The sequence below is a fragment of the Fistularia commersonii genome, chromosome 13, assembly GCF_037954325.1.
Source record: "Fistularia commersonii isolate RoL2024-O1a breed Wild chromosome 13, RoL_Fcom_v1.0, whole genome shotgun sequence".
Taxonomy (NCBI): domain Eukaryota; kingdom Metazoa; phylum Chordata; class Actinopteri; order Syngnathiformes; family Fistulariidae; genus Fistularia; species Fistularia commersonii.
This window is the reverse complement of record NC_141296.1, coordinates 9,506,831-9,529,124: the sequence shown is the minus strand read 5'-3', so window position 1 is coordinate 9,529,124 and position 22,294 is coordinate 9,506,831. Positions and strand designations below refer to the sequence as shown.

Below are 22,294 nucleotides of genomic sequence, written 5' to 3'. Positions count from 1 at the left end.
ACAAACACACTCCAGAGAGAATGCAGACATAGCGATTTACAGTCTCTCTGGCTCAATCCAGGGTTTTCTGGGCCACCTTTGGCATACATACATACATACATACATACATACATACATGGCATATGTATGTTTATGATTATATAAATACATATGATTTGATCCATATGAAGGGGCACCTGAGCATTAATTTTCCATTGTAAAACCAGAGGTATGTTCATAGTGTTTAGCACCAGCAGCGTATTAATTATTTGATAGGTAAAAGCGAACATAAATAATAAAATAAAACTGCCACAAATAACTCCTGGTATGAGACGTATTAAAAGTATGATTCTATACATTTTGTTTCCTCACATGTTTTTGCGTTCATATTGTACCAACCGGGGTTGGGAGAATATTTCAGCACTTCACTCTTGTTTAAATATCTCCTCACCACTCTCTCACTCTCAAAAATTATTGTACACAGCTGAAGCTATTCTCTCATGAAATTATGCAAAATTGAAAGGATTTATTGATCTGTATCCACTACAGCAGGATACAGCAAAATAAATACATGCACCTACACACACACACACACACGCACACCCGCACACACACGCACACACATGCACACACACACACACACACACACCTCTCTCTCTCTCTCTTTCTCTCTCGCTCTCTATATATATATTTATATGTGTGTCTGTGTGTGTGTCTGTGTGTATATATGTGTGTCTGTGTTTTTGCAAATATATAATTCAAAAAGCATATATGGCACTTTTGCCATTTTATGACCTAAAGATTACTGTTATCTGTGGGCATGGTGGGCATGTCTCTCAGTATGTTCGTTCATAAGTGACTTTTCAAATAATTTAGTGAAGTTTAAAAGCCCAAAGTAACATCATAAAAAATTTTCAAGACATTTTTGATGAAAAATCTATATGAAAAGAAATATGTACCGGTAAATAGAAGAATGCATACGTATATGTCTTTTTGTCAGTAAATACATTGTGGAACTAACATTAATCCTACTCTGTTTCCTTAAGTGTTTTGGACATCATAAGAGGAGTTAGAGTGCTTGAATTTGTGGCGTTTGAACTCCAGCAGCTATGCTCTCTTTAAACGAAACAAAAAAAAAACTGTGCTGCCATCTCATGGAATACAAGAAAATTGTCTTGACTGCTTGCTGCTTTTCCACTGTTACAAATAGCTATAAAATTTAAAGACATAAGCTTAAAAAGTTTCCCATTTCTTTTACCTGCACAGTCAGCAGGTTCGAAGTCCCACAAATGAAGTTGGCTGAAGTAAAACAATACAGAAGACCTATAACTTCTATCAATGATGAAATAAGCATGCAAAGCTCAATAGGGCTTTTATAACATGGAGCAGTAAAAAGAACTAGCAGGAGTAATTCTACCAGTTACATTTTGTATTTAGGAAATTAGAGGGATTAATGCTTCTTTCCACTATGCCATTCGTTTTTTTTTTCTTTCATTCTCTTATTTTTTCTTTACAAAATTTCCTAATAATAACAAACATAACACCTTTCCGACTCTTGTCAAAAGAAATTAGTCTAAAAGTGTGTGTAACAAGCAAGGTCTGTAACAATAAGTGGATTTTGTATCTCTCAGCTAAACTGATGAAAATTACTTCATAAAAATCATTATTTCCAGAAACAACTTGTGAGATATCATGTCAATTTAGCTTAGGTCAGGTAAATCACTTACAGTAAATTCAAAGATAACCACCAAAGCTTGATTTACTACCATTTTGTGTTGATCTGTTAACTTAATTTTGACACAAGATGCAATGGTTTAACAAATCTACTGAGGCATCATATGAGAAACGCTGCAACATAGAATGTCCTTGTGAGGTAGATTCTCTGCTGTACGTCTTTGAAAATGTGCTTTATGCAGACAGTCTGTTATAACAGGTATAAAAATGTATATTGACGTGCACAGAGAAAGATCAAGTTATGGCTGAAGACGCCTTGCTGAGAGGCTTTTGACAGTGTGTACAAAAGAATGAGATATTTTAAGTGGATTGTTCTTTTCAGAGTGATGTGCAAGAAGTCCAGCTGTCTTCGACTGAGTGATAATGGAACACTCACATTTAAGGAAATTAAGCAACATTTTGTCAAGCCTTGCTAAACCTTAAAAGGTATTGAAAAGAACGGCTGTGCAGAAGATAGGAGAAAGATTTTCATAATGTGGATAAGAATCACAAAAATAGGTGATAGATGATGGTATTCCCCATGAACATTTTAATACTTTTATACTCATAAAGATCGATGGGAATTTCAATGATTTGATGCAAATGTATCATTTATGCAACTAACTTAATTATTTCTTTAGAACTTGGAGTCTGAAAAAAGATGGCAAAATGATATAAAATTTAAGGATGCCCAATTACTTTTAACTGATATGAAAATACATTTGCATTGCCTGCACATACTACTTGAATGCTAATGGACATGCTAATACACATGTTCCTCCTATATGTTTGTTTTACAATTACAAGTACATTTGAGTTGCTTTCAATTAAATAGCTATGTTTTAGTTTTTTTAAATTATTGTCTTTAACCTTGACTCATTCAGTTCATTAAAACATTCTCACTTAAAGCAACAATTGGACTTGCCATATACATTTGAAATACAATGTCTAATTATAAAACAGTGCCAATGTAGTTCAGAGGCACAAGGACCCAGCAGAAACCCTCAGTAGCCACCATGCATGCTCTTCCTGCACTCTTACTTCCTCCCCCAAAACCCACGTGTTAGTGAAGGTGGTAATTTCGCCTCAGCATGTGTGTGAATGTGTGTGTGTGAAGTCTTGAGAAAAAAACGTTGGCAAATGCAGGGAGAGACGGGTGAAGAGAAGGATGATGGGTTGACCTTTAGAGACCATCTTATCCATGACCCCAAAAATATGGATTCCAAGACAGTCCTGCATTTTGTTCCATCTGGTAAGTAATACAAGGTTAAGGTTGGGTGAGACAAAGTCCCTCATTGTGGAACCTGAGCCACCTTGTGTCAAACATGGAGACCCCTCTCAACAGTGTGAGTGTGTGTGCATTTGTTTGTGTGTGTGTATGTATTTGTGTGTCTGCTGAGAGACTTTATTGAAAAGGTTTTGAGGATTATTCATTGCATGTGCCTCTTTATGATTAATCTTCAGGACAATAATGGTTACATAATACTAATTTCTTGTCAAAAGCAAATAATCAGATTCAATATTTAGAATAAAGTAATAAATGGGTCACTTGTATGTCATACAAGATTGTATGACATACACACAAGATTGAGGCAGGTGAGTCGTTCACTTTAAACCCATGTTTTCAAAGTCACGCAGAGGGGAAAAATCCAACTTCACCCCAGCTTAAAATATTCACTATCCATAATCAAAAGTCATTTGATGGTTTTTCTTTGTAAATATAACTGATTTGTCTCACTTGCTGACTGAAAAGTTGTTTTTTTTAATTTTTTTTAATGTAATGAAAGCATTACGACAGGCCATTTATCGCTTCAGAAAAAAATGTCTGCAGATTAGATATTGGTGAAAATAATTATAGTTTACAATCAATTGTATCATATCACTCTTTGTGACTAGTGGGTTAAGTTGTGCTAGAAGTTTCACCGGTCTCAGATTAGGAGGATTATGAAGTAGAAAAATGTCTTAATGTAGTCGGCTCTGAAAATGTCCTGTTCTGTCCAGGCAACTCTCAGGTGTAAGTTAATTTATTTGAGATAATTCTAAAGAATTAAACTTACAAAAAAAATCCAGTGTTTTGACTGTTACTCATCTTAACATAAACTAAAGCTTTTTGCTATGGTTTGGTGTGAAAGATACATCTGTGTCCCAGATAATGTAATTTTAGGAGGTTCGATTTCATTTTTTTGCCTTTACCCAAAAAACCCTCATTTGCCCCCTTTGTCTCGTGAGAACTTGAACATGTTGTTTTATTGAGAGAATATTGATGGCTCAGCTGTATCAAGTGTACTGAACAAACAAATATCAGATTGCTGAGGTGTTGAAGTGGAATGAGCTGCAATTCCTCTTTCCTGTTGTTTGCTTAATTTCCATGCATGAATGTGTACATTGTGAGAAAAAGTGCACACAAAGGTCATTCTAGAGATGTACAAACCATCTGTGGTTAGAAATCAGTTCTGTTGAGGTGAGATTGTTTAAATAAGTATAAGAAATTAATATAGCTGTTGCCATAGAGATGAATACTTGACTATAGCTCCACTGCTACATTTTTATATGAATATTCATAATCATCCATGTTCCCTCTGCATTGATAGTTTGACCTTGGGTTGGTTAGAACTGCATTTATCTCTGTTTTGATTCTTAGACACCAAACAATCATTCTTCTATTTCTAACAGCCAAGAGACATCCTCATGCTTCGTGAGACATGCCTTTTCCTTTGCCTTTACCAATAAGTTGACTTGGTTTATTTGCTTAGCTCCAGAGCATTTATTTACAAGACCAGTTTTCGACAATAGAAATTCTAAAAACTAAAATGAAGTTTAACCAATATTTTGATACAAGCGAGAGCTCTGTAAGCAGACAGAAAAATGGGGGCATGCCACGGCTCAGTGCTAATGGTTCACATGGACAATCATTTCCTATGTTTAGTAGGTATAAGGTTTAAACTATTAGCCTTTGTGTACTACCATTGCATTGCTAACAGCAGGCTTATTATGACGATTTGGTTGCAACATTATTGGGCAAAGATGGCGAATCGGACTGATTAAAAGTTGCCTTTGAGAAACCGATGCTCTGAAATGTGGACAGGAAAAATGCATTTTTGTGTTTAAGAGAACAAAAAAATAATCATTATTTGACAAAGGTCTGGTCACTGTGGTGCAAAAATTTTATGTAAAAATATATCAACATATGAAATTAATGAGGCTGTGTTTTCATTGGCACATTTATGAAGCCATCTCTAAAAAAATCTGATATATTTCCAGTTATGTATAAATGTGTTGTCTGATATGTAATATGCAATCCTGTGAAAAAGGGCATTTCTTGACATTTTTATTCAATTTGAACAAATATAACATCTTAGCGCTTCCACCTCATAGCACAAAGGACTCTGGTTTGATTCTGACAGGAGACCTTTCTGTGTGAGGAGTGCATGCTCTCATGTTGCGTGCTCTAGGTTAATTGGGAAAATTACTCAAATGTGCAAATTAGACAGTGAATGTTGCCTGTCTGTATATGTGGGCCTGCAATTGACTGGCAACCAGTCCAGGGTGTTACCCCACCTCTCACCTGATGACAGCTGGGAGAGGCACCCCCTCGCAGCTCTGAGTAGGATAATTGGTAAACAATAGATGAATGGATGAATAAAACAGCTGAATATTCATAGCAACATGACCCCACACTTTTTGGTTATTTCTCTTGAAAATACAGACTACTGCAGACATCGTCTTTTTCCCAGCCATCTTAAATCATTCATACCTGTTTGATTTTAGTTTTCGTAAAGCCCAACACAACTGTGCTGCCAGCCCTGACTTATATAATGAATGCCTTAATTATTTTTAGACCTTCAAAGACCTGCCCTGCAATGTATTTGATTGTAAAACTGTGAATAGACTATAAAATGTTGCTTCCAGATCTCTGAATTATTGACCCTAAAAAGACCTGGCGCATATAAAAAATAGATGAAAATGGATATGTTTGTAGTGAAAAAAAATAATAACACAGAAAAGTACAGATTATTTCGTTTTGTCCTAACCTGTACTTTTTCAAGGATACAATACTTTTCTGTTTTTTGGCATGAAAGGAGCATATTGTGGATGAACTGTTGTAACATAGCTGTAATGAGAGAAAGTATATTATTTATAGTCTATTCCACATTTTCAATGCATGCTACAGCAAGAAGTTGTCTTCAGCTTCTATTTGGAAGAACTAAACATTCTTCATAAACTGTTTAGATATAAGAGAGCACTTTTTTTCGATTTCAGGATTATAGTTACAGGCATGTCGCATACTTGTATAGGAAGTCAAGCACATATCACTTGGAAGTCAGCAACAACCAAACTGTCAAATGTAACTTCTGTAGCTTGTAAAGAAAACACACAGATCTGATTTGCGACCATAACTGGTCGTCCAAATTGACACTTTGAACAAAACAACCACCCAAACCACCCTCCTCCTGTCCCTGCCCTTTGAAACACAACTTACTTATTTTGCTATAATGTTATAATGTCTAGAAATCTCTGTCTCTTTTGTTGATCATGCTGCTGATAAGATTCAGTCAAGGGTCTTTACATTGGATTTGGCCTTCATCTTTATGAGATCAGACTGTAAAGGTCTCAGCCAAGCAGACAAAATCATCCCCTACATTCCCAGCGCTGGGGCAGCTTGTTACACAAGCTGCAAGGCTTACAGGCGTCACTGCAGACTCCTGTGAGGTGGAGGAGGCCTGGGAATGTACTGCCTAATCTGCTTTAAAATACAGCCTTGCTTTGGAGCCCCGGGAGCCCAACTCTGCCTCAAGCTGGGAAAAACTCATCTCAGCTGCAGCAGCATAGATACTCATAGATACTGGATGGTTTATACAAACATCTAACACAGCTGGGATCAGATTATTGTGGTAACTAAATGTGAGCTATCTGTTTTCAGTTTCTTCACGCATTTGTTATTGTTACCGCAGCAACGCAATATAGTTTAAGTTTCTGTCATTACATTCTCACCCTGATATGCTTGAGTATCTTAGTCCATGAAAGAAGTCACAGGAAAAGAGATTGACTACTTTTAGCCTTTGAAATAAAGAGAATCTGAATCAATGTGAAGTTTACCTGTAAAGGTGTTTTTTGCAGAGATGGAACTATCTGTGATTTCCGAGTCTTGGACTGCACAAGCCAAACAGTTTATAGTCTTGCTATGTTTTTTGAAGTTGCCATATTTTCCCCCTTTCGCTGTGTTTTAATATTTACCTGATGACTTTAGTTATCTGGTAAAAAGCTGACACATAACTATCCTGTAAAACCCCTTGAATGCTGAATGAAACCAAGAAACATTCCCTGGTCTTCTTTTCAGAAGTTCATCAAACTCTTAAACTCAATATTTCATTTTTTGTTCATTTTGATTCCAATTGCAAATGCAGTTTGTTATTTTGCGCAATTAGATTCTTCATGGCTAAAACTTTGTAGTTAATAATCCCCCTTTTGGCTCCTGGTAGATCACAGAAGTCATAGCAACTGTTATACAGGGCAAACAAATTTGATTGAATAAAAAAAGAAACATTACAATCTTCAGATCTGCTAAGAAGGTTTTTATAAAATCAAAAAAAGCAAATATTTGCTTGAGAATATGAAGTTAATTGGTGTGAGAGGGGAAGATTAGTTAGATGAAGAAGGTTGATTCACTGTGGCGACCCCTGAAAGGAAAAGCCTAAAGGAAGATTTAAGCTTAATCTCCATTTAATTCTTTACTTTACCAATTCTTCACACAATGAACTTATTTCTACAAGGAGGGAGTGTTTGTTGTGTACAACTTCAAGGTAACTTTGACCACTCCTATCGGTACTGTTTCAAGCTGCGAAAGGATACAAATTAAGTCAAAATATAAGAAAAAAATCAGTTTTTCTAACACAAATGTTACTTTTGAATTGTCCAAGGGACAACCATTCAAATGGAACTGAGACAATTCAGTGCCGTAAAACCTATTTCACGTCTACTCTTAGTTTATTTATTTATCTATACAATAAAATATATCGTAATGTAAATAAAATGTAATGTAAAATGTTGCGGGAGCTTCCACCTCATAACAAAAGGGTCCCTGGCTGACCATTCCAGAGGGCTCTTCTGTGTGGAGTTCCTGTATCTGAGTGGGTTTCTCACAGGTCTGGTTTCCCTCCACAGTTAAATCATGCATTTGGTTAATTGGAGACCCTAAATTTCCCAAGCGCGTGAATGAGCAAGCGAAGGGTTGTTTGTCTCTATTTGTGGCCTTTCGATCGACTGGCGACCGGCCCCTGGTGAGCCCCGCCTCGTGCCGAATTATAAATGTGATAGGCTCCAGCACCCCTGTGGCACTGAGGAGGAGCCGTACAAATAATGAAATAACCTTCATTCCGAATCACTTATTTTTCATTCTAACATAACATAACATTGTAATTTTGTACATCTTTTGTGGGTAGAAAAATGTGAAGAACATTCATACTAAAGCATTTTTTGATCATTGGTTGAAAATGAAAATTTTATTTGCTGTGATTTTAACACCATAGCTGTTTTGGCCGTACTCATTTTGAAAAATGCCCAGAGAGCATCTGAGCGCTGTTGAAAATAACAAAAAAGACTAAATAATTCAGTATGAGATTTGTTTTTAAGCTGTTCAACTTCAAACAATATTTCTTTTTTTCTCTTCCACAGAAGCTCCATCAAGTGGAAGCTCCAAAAATGGATATGTTTTCCAAGAGATGGGTTTGTAGTAAAAGTGTTACCTATAATTATTATGTTGATCACTTTATCCTGTCTCTGGCATTGCCTGGTTTAGATTTCTTGAGGAAAAATAAGCTTTTTTCATGGAGGATATTGTAAAGATCCAAGTAGCTTATAAAATAGAAATCTACGCCAGCATTTGTCTGTGCTAACACAGATACATCTTGCCATCAAGCTGTTTCCAGAAACAGCCTGTCCCTTCACTGGTGTGCCGAAATCTTAATTAATGGGAAAATAATGAGGCAGATGATCTCTGAGTCAGTGATCAGCAGAGGGAATAGTCATAACTGATGCTTCGCCCCTGAAAGCTTTAGGTTAATATTCCAAAGCTGGGCCTGTTTCCTCCACCCTAATAAAACCTGCAATTACAATTCAATTTATCTTCTGTACAATAAAGGAATTTATGAGGAGCTGAAACTTTATTACAGTGAGTCTTGTCTGAGGGTTTTTTTAATTTTATTGGGAGTCTCTACCCCTCCTCCTGTGTACTTATTGGCAGATGGTGGGGTGTAAAAATAAATTGCGGCTTACCGGAGATGGAATAGTGGCTGCCATTACTGTGATAGTAAGAGAAATTTTACCTCACAGTAAGGTAGCAACTATTGAAGTGTTACTGGAAACAACCGCTGAGCAACACTATCATCGTTAATTTGATGTGTCTATAAATGACAGATACCGTGACAGAAAAAGTATTTCTCATTTGAAATATTTAGACTTGATTATCATAATTCATGAATACCACAGAGCTGCAGGATGGGGAGAAAGAGGAAAATGAGCAGGATTCCTCTGTCATCCACAAGGACCATATCCATGACAACCAAATCCAGGTCCAGAGTGAAACAGGTGTGTACATGTTTGTGTTTGTTTAACTATCCTGGATAATTTTTAGGTTTTTGTATGATCTGATTTACTTTTTCCTCCTAAAATACTTCACAAAAATTATTTTGTGCTCTGATTCTGGAATTAGGACGCTTGAGACCAAGTAAATAAATGTGTCCGTCTTCCTATTGATTTTGATTATCGGAGAGTACAGAATATTACTGATATACAAAGGAAGAATTTGCAATTGTATAGATGAGATGAGGGAGAAAGATATTGGTGTAAAATTAAAAGCTTTTTCAAATGCTTCGACTGACAGGTGCCGAAAGCCCAGGTTTTGGACTTCTGAACACAACAAGGAAGGTAACACCTACTGTACTTTTTCTTCTGCTTCTTAAGAAACTGAATTGCGGATCAGAAAAAATAATATTAATTTTCCTGTTTGACAAATTATGTTATATACAATTTCAAAATTCCTACCCAGCCTATTGCTGATATTGCAAAAAAATGTGTCACAATATTCTGCCGGGGGGTTTAGAGGAGATGTAATGCTTTAGTGCTACTGTGTACCTCGTTTTAACTGCAACATTGTTCAACCACTGATTACACATCCTTTCCATTTCCCTCCCCCTCTCCTCCCTCGTCTTACTAGTATGTGAAGCCAATGAACTTCCAGGAGGAAGTGCGGGCCCACAGAGATCTGGACAGCTTCCTGGCCCAAGCAAGCATCCTCTTGGATGAGAAGTCTGCCACTCTAGATGAGGTCCTGAGACAAATGTTAACTTGCTTAGTGCAGGACAGCCATGGGGAGTGTGACGTGGAAGAGGTCATGAATTCACTCTTCACAGATGCAGGAGGAAAGGATGTTGATGGTGAGAAAGCTTCAAACAAACGTCGGTCAAATTGCCTTTCTCAACATATTCTCAAGTCACCCCTTCTTTACATGATATGAAAATCACAGCCTTTTCAAATCTGTGTTCTCAGTTCACCTTTTGTCAGAGACCATCCAGGGTGTAACTGCTTCATCCACTGGTATACACTACCAGCAGTCCTGGATCTGTGTTCTGTGAGTTCATGTCAATTAAATATGTTGTTTGACTTTTTTTTTTCCTGCCTTCAGCTTTGTAAGTGCTCACAAACGAGCTTATTGAATTAAATTGAATTGAATTGAATTGAATGGGGTCAAATGTAACGGTGTGGATTCATTGCCGACTACTGAATATGACCATCATCTCTGATCATTTAAGTTGCAATGTGAGAAGCCTGCAGAGACGTCAGATCTGTATTGCCCGTCTGGAGAGGCCACAAAACTGGGGAGTCAACTGTTGTGAGGCTCGTTATGTCATCCTCATCCTGGCTCCACCTAGAACAGTAAGGCCGAGATCTTCTGCATTAAATTTCAATTGAATTCACTATTGTGGTCGACTTGTGGGGTAAAGTCTGAGATACTATCACATTTAGCTCTAGCTAGTTAAGACTGGGCTATTACTGGGCCTCTGCTCTGTTTGAGATCTATATGTGTATACATACATACATATATAGATGAAAATATATGTATATGCATATATATATATATATATATATATATATATATATATATATTGCAATGTCCGCATGGACGTGCTAAACAATGACGATTTGGCAGTTAACAGACTTCATCTATATTTTCGCAACAAGACAAGAGCGGCTTCTATGGGCTCACTCTCCCACCATTTCCCCTCGCTCTCTCACAACAGCCAGTAAAAAAATACAAACAAACAAACAAACAAATAAATAAATAAATAAAATGAAAAATATATACCGGTATACATACACACACACATATATATATATATATATATATATATATATATATATATATATATATATATATATATATATATACACATATGAAAAAATCCATTGCCCCAGTGCCAACTCACAGGGTACCACAAACATCCGTAATGGAAGAAAATTGCAACGACGCCCCCAAACAAAGCATGTGCTTCTGGAAAGTCTCAGTCCTGCTAAGGAGGTCTGACCACTGACCCATTACAACTGTGCCTGACTACTGCAGGGAATGATGAAGGCTTATAGTGCAGAGCCAGCTGGCTGAGAGGTTGATGCAGTTTCAAGGTCCAAAGTAGACAGGGGATATCGTTTTTTGCCCCCAATAATGTTGAAAATATGTTAAAGTCATCTATACCATATATGTTCAAATATTTTTAGAATGGTGCCATTACTTATAAATGCCCAGCCACATAATACAAAATGTATTTCAAATACAGACAGTAGTTCTAAAACTCGGATTTACTAATAAAAATCTACAACGAAAATGGATGTAGTAAACTTCTTTTTGACATTCTCATTTTACAGAAAAGCACCAAGTCAGCAATTGAACTCGGCAGAACGTTTGCCACAATGTTTGCCGACATTTCCTTTAGACAGAAGCTTCTGGACTCCAAGACCCAAGATGAGTTCAAGCAAGAGCTGATCTACCAGCGACAGCTTCTCTCCATAATTAATGAGAAGCCGGTCTTAAATGAAGTGGAGGATTCAGATCCACGTCGAGGCAAATCGCTTGAGGTGGGGAAAGAGTGGTAACATCATATATTATTTGTTAAAGAACAGAATGTCATACAAGGAAACAACCACATCCAATTTTCCTGACAGCAGTTCAGTTGAAGTTCAAAAATTCAAATAAACAATATTCATTTGGCCACGTCTCAATCTTGACAGAACTGGCAGTATGTAAAACCCAGCCGCCTAGCTTGTAAAACCATTTATATGGGTTTTAAGTCTCTCCACATGGGGAGACCACCCTCACTGTTTCCAAGTCCATCCAGGCATATGAAAATGCACTAAAGCAAAGGAGTTGATCCAGATTATCTGATAATCATGTTTCCATGGTCCATCAGCCAGGAAGAACCAGAGACAGCCGGGCAACACAGCAAAAAAGTCAGCAGCCATCTCTACCAGGGTTCTTGAATCAGAATATGTGCAGCGCCGTGAAATGACAAAGAACTTCATTATGTTCAGAGTATAAATTAAGTGGAAATATGTGTTTTAAAGCAAAGGGTTAGAACAGAGGTAACACACTTGCAAATGAAGCATATTATTACGATCATAAAAGGCAAAGTTAATTTACAAATTGTATTTTGGCAGAAGAAAAACTATATAAGCATATTTCAACAACACATATATAATTTTTTGTAAAGTATCCGAAGAGCAGGTCGGTTAAGTTTCTGAACACTTTCCAGACATGAAGTTTATTTGCCTCGGTTCAAGCCGGCAGTTGAGTTTTTGCACAAATGAACTGATGATGAAACAGAGAGCTGCTTTTTTGCATCGCACTGAAAACTCCTGTAATGCATGTATGTATGTATGTATGTATGCAATAAGACAAATTTTTATCATCATCTTTTTTAATTTTTTTTATGTGAGGCCAACTTCATTTTCCACAGAAAATATATAGTTCAACAAATAGGAGGGGGATGAGTCCAGTTAGAATTAAGTCCCAGTGGAATGCTGTGCCTTTCAGCAACCATTTTGTTCAAATCAGTCAATTCTTTGTTTAATTCAATCAGTCATCTTCAGTATTTGTCAAAATAATAACTGAATAATTGGAAATATGTTGCTGCAACAAGTTGAATAGTCAATGGTTTTCTCTTTTCACACTTAACTAAAAATTGCTGTTGGTGAACCCTTTAAGTACTGTTCCCTAAGGCAGAATGTTTTTGTGCAGTATTTTCTGAAAGACCACCAGTGATTGCAATGTTTGTTCGGCAAAAAGATTTTTTTCAAAGGGTTGTGATTTTAAAACAAACCCATACCAGTCCTTGACATCAACACTCAAGTACTGAAAGTATTCTTTATGTGGCAAACTATTGTTCCCTAAAGTTTATATAAGGTCTGATTTCTTTTCTCCACTTGATTGAATTCTGAACTTTTCTTCACAGTGCAAAGATTTCTTCAGAGCTGGTAAAGGTGTTTATGGGGATCTCCGCCGCAGACTGCCACTCTACCCTTCAGATTTCACAGATGGTAATAATCTTGCAGCGCTGTTTCTCAGATCTTTAAAGCCTCAAATGCGGTCGCATAAAAGATTTATTCAGTGAAACTTTGAATTTTTGAAGGTATAACTGGAAAGGACCGATGCCTACTGAAATACACGACGACAGCTATTTTCCTTTACATTGCTATTCTGCTGCCAGCTATTGCATTTGGCTCTCTGAATGATGAAAGCACAAGAGGGGAGATAGGTATTTATTGTCCGTTTTTCCTCATTGTAACATAATTCTCCATGCATTTGTCATCTCCAGTGCCACAAATCATAAAGAAAAATTACACTGTCAATTGAGTTTTGAATATAACTTTTTTGCATCTAACAGATGTTCAGAAGACCATCATTGGCCAGAGCATTGGGGGTGTTATCTATGCTTTGTTTGCTGGATCTCCTCTAGTGATACCATTGACAACCGCACCACTTGCCATCTTCATTAGCGGTGTGTATTGAATTCTATTATTTTAATCTGGAATAGAGCTTATATCACGAAGAATCTTCAGTGAAGGGAAATCTGTCGGTGCAGTTTATCACATGCACAAAATGCAATGCAACTTGCCATACAACAATATGTTTCTATTTTCTCAATACAGCCCAAGGGTACTGTTAACATTCCCTTGCCTCCATATTTCAAACCAAATTTCAAGGTTATAAGTCTGTTGGTGTGTTGTTTGTGTTTTATAGTGATCAGGGGTATCTGTGATGACTACAGCATTGACTTTGATGCTTTCTATGGCTGTATCGGTTTGTGGAACAGTTTGTTCCTCATCCTTGGGGGCATATTTAACGTCAGTCTGCTTATGAAACTCTTCAAACGGTGAATACAAAATACCTCTTTCAGACATTTGTTATGTGAAATATTGTAGACTGAGTGGAGTCAGTTCACACAGATAAATATGTGACAATGCAATGAGGTCAATGATAAAGAAAGGATGTGTTATGACTAGCTCTTTTTTCAGTCAATGTAAGCTCCTGCTTGCTCAGCTCATTATTTTGCCTTGAATGAATAGTTATGTTTGTGTTTCTGGAAAAAAAATAAAGCATGAATGATTTTCCAACATTTCCACTGTTTTTCCAGCTCAACCGAAGAAGTCATTGCACTGTTCATCTCTATTGCGTTTGTTGGGGATGCAGTTAAAGGCACTGTAAAAAGTAAGTAAAGTAGCGGTCGGGCAGATTTGAATGATTTTCTTTCAAGGCTGTCTATCCTAAGTAAGTTGTTAATCTTCACACCTTGCCTCTCCCAGCAGTCCTATGTATCCAGCATAGTCAGTTTGTTATCCTCTGTTAATATCTCTAAACATTTCCAGAAGGGTTAAAAAAACGAAGAAAGGATGACTCTATGTTCCTACCCCCCTCCTAGAGCCACTTTACATTTATGCATAACTTAATTGACTGTTTTTGAATTTGTGTTCTCTTTCCTACTGTACTTACTTCCAAGTTTTCGAACACTTCTATCATGGACCAATTCTGGCAAGCAACAACAGTACATTGGTCATCCAGCAGTTTAGTGAGATTCTGGAGACGCTGAAGAACCAGACTGGAAACATGCTTACGCGTAATGAAACTGGACCGCTGTTGGGGCATGCAGAAGGACCACCGCCAGTCTTCCTCCCAACGTCTCTGGTGTTGTGCACGAGAGAACGGCCCATTCTCTGTTTACTACTCATGCTAGGGACTTTGTGGCTGGGTTATGCCCTTTACCTCATCAAGAGGAGGTATGTCAGTAACTGATATATATACGCAATATATTTTAATCATTTGACCAAGCATTGAGATGTACTATAAAACCATGGGACCATAAACAGCCATAAGATCACAAACTTTGATATTGAGTAGTATTATTAATCTGCAAAATATATGACGTACGTGTGATGTAGAGTTAATGTACACACTGATCCCTCACCCTTTCTAGCCTGGAGAATACTTGATTTTTTTGGTGTTGGTTATAAAAACAACAACAAAAAACAGACTAATCAATGAGGTAAAAGTCACTCGGAGGTTGCATGATTTGAACTATGCTGCTCTCTCTTCTCAGCCCATACATGAATGACAAAATCAGAGAAGTCGTGTCAGACTGCGCCTTGCCCATCTCAGTGGTTGTATTCTCCTTCATTGGTTCCTACCTTTTTCTTGACATACAGCGTGAGTATAAATATTTTTGAGTAAAAAAGTTTACAAAAGGACCTCACTCTTGAGACCCTTGCAAGCTCGGCACAGAACTTTTCCTTTTCATAAATCTTTTCTGAGAGGACAAAAGAAAACAGTTTGCTAGATTTTGCTGAACTTTTAACCGAGAGGGGCTCTAAATCAATGTGGTTCCAACACAATTGGCTGAAAATGTGTTTTTATGATAAAAAGTCAAGCAGTAAAGATCTCTTTTGAGACACTTAACACAATACATGTTAGATTTTTTTTTCTTTTACCAAATGTGATAACTCAATAATTTACATCCATAATCAGCTCTCTGTTTTCTTTAAACATTGTGTTCTTGACAGTTCCTGTGTTCAGCGTCCACGATGGCCCAATCTTCAATTTCCCTCCATTTGACAGGCTGACCGGAATGAACACACTTAGTGCTGTGGGGCTTGGTTTCCTCCTTGCACTGCTCATATTTATCGACCAAAACATCGTCATCTCGCTTACACATGTACCAGAGCATAAGTAAGACACTGTCATAACAGACACGACCTATGCCGCAATAAATGTAATTACAATCTACATCGACTATCATTGTAAATGTATAAGCTTCATTGATGCTTCGGTGATCTGTGCTTGTAGCTCAGTTGAAAAAACACATACTCAGAATATGCGCATGACTGTCTGTACCAGGTTGCTGAAAGGCACAGCATTCCACTGGGACTTAATTCTGACTGGACTCATCAACATCCTGATGTCTTGTCTCGGGTTGCCATGGATGCACGCTGCTTTCCCACATTCCTCCCTTCATGCCCGTCAGCTGGCCAAAGTGGAACAGCATGTGGAAAACGGCCATCTTTACACAACGTAAGTGATAACAGCCAGGACAGAACACCATAACAAGCTCCCGAAATGCTTGAAAAATTCAAGTTGCAGTCTGTTCACTCAACTTACAGTAAATACTATGCAGCCGGTCTACCCTATTCATTTTAAACTTTCTACTATCCATCCATTGGTCACTGCTTATCTTGCACTTGGTGTTGCAGGATATGCTGGAGCCTAACTTATGACTTTTTAATTGTAGTTAATCTATAACAACAACTGAAAAGAAACAGAAGTTCACAACAGCTGTGAGACCATTGCCATGCCCACCAGGGTCAGCTGATATGGAATCTAACTTTTGAGCTTCTCCACAATCTTTATTAATGATGCATTTAAACGTTCAACTGAGAAAACTGAGTTTGTCATACACCTTATATTAAGTTATTGCAATTTTAAAGTGCTTTCCTCTTCGTAGCCCCTTAATGTAGTTGGCTGCTAATTTGTATTCCTTTCATCATTCCCTTGTGTTGCTGTTTCAGGACTGCTTTAGGTCAAATATTTAATTTTTTCATTACTTTTTGATGTCACAGTCTTTGACCAATAAACTTTAAGAGATGTAACGTAATTATTTTAATGTGCGGTCACAGCGACCTTGACCTTTGAACCCAGGCTACCGTTTTAACTCATTCAATTTTAAGACAATTAAGAACTCTTTTTATATTTTGAGCTCATGTTTTTTTTGTTAAAATATAGAGCTCACCAGGATTTAGACAAAGATTTCTTCTGCTTTTGTGTTCAACAGCATCGTCAGTGTGAAGGAGACACGGCTGACCTCATTAGCTGCCAACATTCTGATTGGCCTGTCTGCATTCATGCTGCCCGTTCCCCTCCAGGGGATTCCAAAACCTGTCCTTTACGGCCTCTTTCTCTACATCGCAGCCACCTCACTTGATGGGAACCAGATGGTGGACCGCATGGCTCTGTTATTAAAGGAGCAGGTGAGTGGGAAGATATGAGACTGAGTGGCTGGCCTGCCTGCCAGTAGTCAGTTTGTAGCGTTTATGTTATTCCTGTTTACTTATTAGTTTCATATGATGGCACATTCTGTGTAAGCAGTTTGAAAAGGAATTGGTTATAGCTTCATTTTATTTTGTTTGAGTAGACAATGCAGGTTGGAATGGGTGGAGAAAGTGTCAGGGGTATGATATGATAGTAGACTATCAGCCAGAATGAAAGGTGTACAAGACAGTGGTGAGACCAGGAATACTGTATGGTCTAGAAACAGTGACTATGAGGAAAAGACAGGAGGCAGAGCTGGAGGTAGCAGAGATGAAGATGTTGAGGTTCTCTTTGGGAGTGGTAAGGATGGAAAGGATCAGGAATGGGTCCATCAGAGGGACGACACATGTTGGATGTTTTGGAGAGGTCAGAGAAGCCGGACTGAGATGGTTAGGTCATATACCGAGGAGGGATAGCGAATATATTGATAGACGGATGCTGGTGTTGGAGCTGCCAGGCAGGAGGTCTAGAGGAAGACCAAAGAGAAGATTTATGGACGTAGTGAGAGAGGATATGAAGCGAGAGGAGGATACATAGAATAGGGTTAGATGGAGAAGGTTAATTCGCTGTGGCGACCCCTAAAGGGAAAAGCCGAAAGGGAAAAAAGAAGATAATGCAATTCTTACATTAAACCAAAAAAACAGAATGACATATTCGCAAAACAACAGAGTAACCTGTTCTCGAAAATGCTGTTGCAACTTGTTATGTTTGTTTGCTTTTTTAAGGAGGGGGATTTTTTTTCATGGCTATTTAAGTGATTATATCAGGCTCTAAGTTCTGATTCTCCCAATGTGGTATATCAGCTGCTTTGCTGATAATAGTGAATAGGATCATTTAGAAAGACAAACATTTGAATGTGTGTTATATCTACTAGTGGTCAGTCATAATGAGAGGAGGCAATGCATTACATCTCCTGTCAAGTACAAAAGATATGAAATGTTTGCCGCTGCTAAATACACTGCTCAAAAAAATAAAGGGAACACTTAAAAAACACATCCTAGATCTAAATGAATGAAATATTCTTATGAAATACTTTGCTCTTTACACAGTTGAATGTGTTGACAACAAAATCACACAAAAATGATCAATGGAAATCAAATGTATTAACCCATGGAGGTCTGGATTAGGAATCACACTCAAAATTAAAGTGTAAAAACACACTCCAGGCTGATCCAACTTTGATGTAATGTCCTTAAAACAAGTCAAAATGAATCTGTGTTGCTTCCTGAGTGGACACTATGATTTCACAGAAGTGCGATTGACTTGGAGATACATTGTGTTGTTCAAGTGTTCCCTTTATTTTTTTGAGCAGTATATTTAACAAACATGTATTGACAGGATAAACAAATACTGTGTATTTCAAAGATTCACTGTGATAATCTTTTTTCACTTAGAGCACAAATACATGAAACTCTTAAGCATTTCTTACTTCTGTCCCTAGACATCCTATCCTCCCACCCACTACATTCGCCGTGTGCCTCAAAGGAAGGTGCACTACTTCACAGGGCTACAGATGATCCAGCTTATCATACTGTGTGCCTTTGGGATGTATCCTCTGCCCTACATGAAGATGGTATTCCCTCTTCTGATGATCCTGCTTGTCCCTGTCAGGTAAGATGACTAAGGCCAATAGGGGGCAGAGAGGAAACCATGGTAACCAACGCATAAAACAGCTGCAGAAAAACACTTTCGATTATCCACAGTGTGATGTTTTTGAACGGTTTTCAAGTAATTCTATACATAATAGATCAGTGTTACAGAATACCCAGCATGCAAACAAGTTTAATAAGTCTTCCATCTACAACTAAGGGTACAAACTGTTCTATTGAACTTTGCATCAAACTGAATTAGTAGGAGCCCAAGTTTTTATTGCCTCTCAGATAAACCGCTAAAGCCTGTAGGTGTCCTACTCAGCAGCAATGCGTTGTAACTTTTGACCTAGAAATATTAGATATATCCAGATTAGGTTTGGGGCATTTGCCATTTTTGCCATTTTTTGCTCTTTTTTGGGGGGATTTTACACAATTATTTCATTTCTTTATTTGTTGTTGTTTCTTTTGGCATTTTTTTTTGGGATTGTAATGATTTTTTTTCTATTTTATCCCAGGACCCTCTTGCTTCCCAAAATAATTGAGGCAAAGTATCTGGATATTATGGATGCCCAGTACATGTAAAGAAACAGAGGAACTTCATCAGAAAGGGGACAATGTAACTTTTGTAAATGAATATATCAAGTGCATTTGGACTGCAAGAGTTTGATCTTAACAAACAGCGGGTGGCTGAAGTAGCTCCTTTTTTGCTTTCTTACTGATGAATATTCATAGATCATGAATCAATCAATTCTGAGATTCAGCATTCCTATTACATCGATTTAATATAATGAATTTCTTTTGCTTGGCCCCCACACCCACACACAAACCATAAATTAAAAATACAAATAAAATCAATTATTTTGATTTTGTTTTTTGTATATAAGTTTTTTGTCTTGCGCTTGTCTTTTTTAAGCATTGCGGCTGGTAATGCTTACCTTACGCTTTAAGAAAAGCTTTTAAATGTTGTTGAAAATTATATCTTTTATTTAGAAAATGTTATTTTAGAAAAGTTAATAGTTTTAATTAAATAGGTTCCTGACAAAAGGATGCATGAGTTTAATGCAGTTCTGGTATGAATTATTCCACCAGCTTCACCAATCTATCTACTATTAAATCCAGAAAATAGTAAGCATTGAAGCAGACAGTAATTTGTTTTTGACTCACATTTGTTGAAAGAAAGACTAAAGGAAGAAAGTTGGGACGAAAAAACTGAGCAATCGTCAAAGTCACAAAGCTCAATTGTTAAATTCACCCATTAGATGGCAGTAAGGCCTCATCTTCAGAGTAGTTGAGCTCAGGCTTATGAATTCAAAGGGACAATGTAGAAAATTATACCTAGTACACTGACATGAGTACAGATTAAGCTTATTACAATATGTAGGTTTTATTTCCACAATTTATGAGCCCTAATTACAAGTTACACTATTTATTCCCCTATACTGATCTAATTCATAATCAAGAAACCCAGCTGATGAGGTTTTGATGTAGATGAGGTATCAATGGCCAATACAGTGTTCAGATTGGTTACTTCATTGTTAATAAAGTAACCAATTGTTCTAAGTAGTAAATCACTGCTTATCCGGGAATGCAAACTGTGTGCTGTGTGTGAAGCAGAATAAAACACTTGCTTAAACACAAAATGTGACATTTGCTTTTATAAAGAATTGTGAGCAGGAGAGTTAGATGTTTCACTACGAACAACAAATGCTAATAAATTTAATACACATTTCAATTTGTGTGGTACATAAGGCAAGTAATCTCAGGCCAATTCCATTACTTTTACAATGACCATGTCAGCCTCAACTCCTAATAAATCTGCCCAAAATGCTGTTGCAAAAAAATCCTTTAAAGTTCACAAATGTTGATCATCTGTGTCAAACATCAGAATATTAGTGTTACATATATGAGGAGGCAGCATAACTCTTGGTATTGACACTTAAATATGATACCTTGACTTCTGCAATTTATCGTGGAAAAGCTTCCTTGCCTGCACTTAAAGGTTTTTATGAAAGATTGAAAATGCAGAAATGTCTTCAACCTGTCCTTAACTGTGCAACTCATATACATCCTTGGGCTCTTGAACTAAGTGATCCAAAAAGTCACAAGCAGCAATTAAAATTGCTCCCATTAGACTGACTAACCTTACTTAGGTCTACAAACCTTTCTGCTCACTAAGCTCAGTCCAAAAAAGGTACCTGGCATTTCGCCATAAACTGGCTCAAAAGTCATTGTCTAGACCATTTTTCTTCATGGTTGATGGAGTATCTGACAAAACTCATCCAATCTGCAGGCCCTTACCATCTCAAAGAAAACAATGTGTCTCCTTTGCTCTCACTGTTACTGTTACTGGAGATTGAGCTCTCATGGCTCTAACGTTCACTAAGCCCTGCCTTACTGATGCCGTTCAAAAGAATGTTGTTTTTTGTATTTACTCTTGCACTTTACAATGGTTCATCTGCCACCGAAAATAAAAGACCTTAACAATTATAATGATACTGTTACAAAGTTAAAATGACCAAGTCAGAAACTCAACTAAGACAGAAAGCTAGATGAACATTCATTCATGCATCACTTTAATAACAATTGTGGAAAGGTTGTCAGACCTTTCAAAGTGACACAAATCCTAATTGACAAATATACACTGCTCAAAAAAATAAAGGGAACACTTAAAAAACACATCCTAGAACTAAATGAATGAAATATTCTTATGAAATACTTTGCTCTTTACACAGTTGAATGTGCTGACAACAAAATCACACAAAAATGATCAATGGAAATCAAATGTATTAACCCATGGAGGTCTGGATTAGGAATCACACTCAAAATTAAAGTGTAAAAACACACTCCAGGCCGATCCAACTTTGATGTAATGTCCTTTGAATCTGTGTTGCTTCCTGAGTGGACACTATGATTTCACAGAAGTGTGATTGACTTGGAGTTACATTGTGTTGTTCAAGTGTTCCCTTTATTTTTTTGAGCAGTATACTTTATTATTGAATACATTAGCCTGAGCATTGTTCCTGAATTATTTGTACTTGTAATATACTGAGAGAGGATTTTATTTTTAGCTTTTTGATTTTATTTTAGTTTTTTGATCAAACACCAAGAGGGGGTAAGAGTGAAGCAGGAGAGGATGAACAGAATAACATGTTCCTCAAGACCTTCTATTAGCTGTTTTAATCCAGGCCTCTGTCTGTACAGCAAGCCAGGAAAATCAGGATGTGGAGGTGGGAGGTTCGAGGTGGGGAGGATTTAACAAAACGAACAACATGAGGGCAGCAGGAGATTCAAACCAGGAACTATCTGTTCCAAGATGACCTCTTTTAGCACCTTAGCCATGCTGTCCCTCGTTTCCATGTATCTGCGTTTTCTCGCTCGGTCATCTCTC

General features: G+C 37.3%; 1 protein-coding gene across 1 annotated transcript; it reads left to right on the top strand.

Annotated features, from left to right (window-relative positions):
• Window positions 1-2,814: 2,814 nt before the first annotated feature.
• Window positions 2,815-20,459, top strand: LOC147227867 (solute carrier family 4 member 11-like). The gene is made up of 20 exons (XM_086158229.1): window positions 2,815-2,944; window positions 8,365-8,415; window positions 9,178-9,276; window positions 9,572-9,615; window positions 9,905-10,124; window positions 10,237-10,318; window positions 10,500-10,623; window positions 11,608-11,817; window positions 13,191-13,275; window positions 13,368-13,493; window positions 13,623-13,736; window positions 13,979-14,111; window positions 14,373-14,446; window positions 14,736-15,012; window positions 15,333-15,439; window positions 15,793-15,958; window positions 16,127-16,300; window positions 17,058-17,253; window positions 18,756-18,925; window positions 19,422-20,459. Exons 1-20 carry the CDS (start codon window positions 2,833-2,835, stop codon window positions 19,486-19,488), a joined length of 2,631 nt encoding a protein of 876 aa, XP_086014355.1. The 5' UTR covers window positions 2,815-2,832; the 3' UTR covers window positions 19,489-20,459.
• Window positions 20,460-22,294: the final 1,835 nt, after the last annotated feature.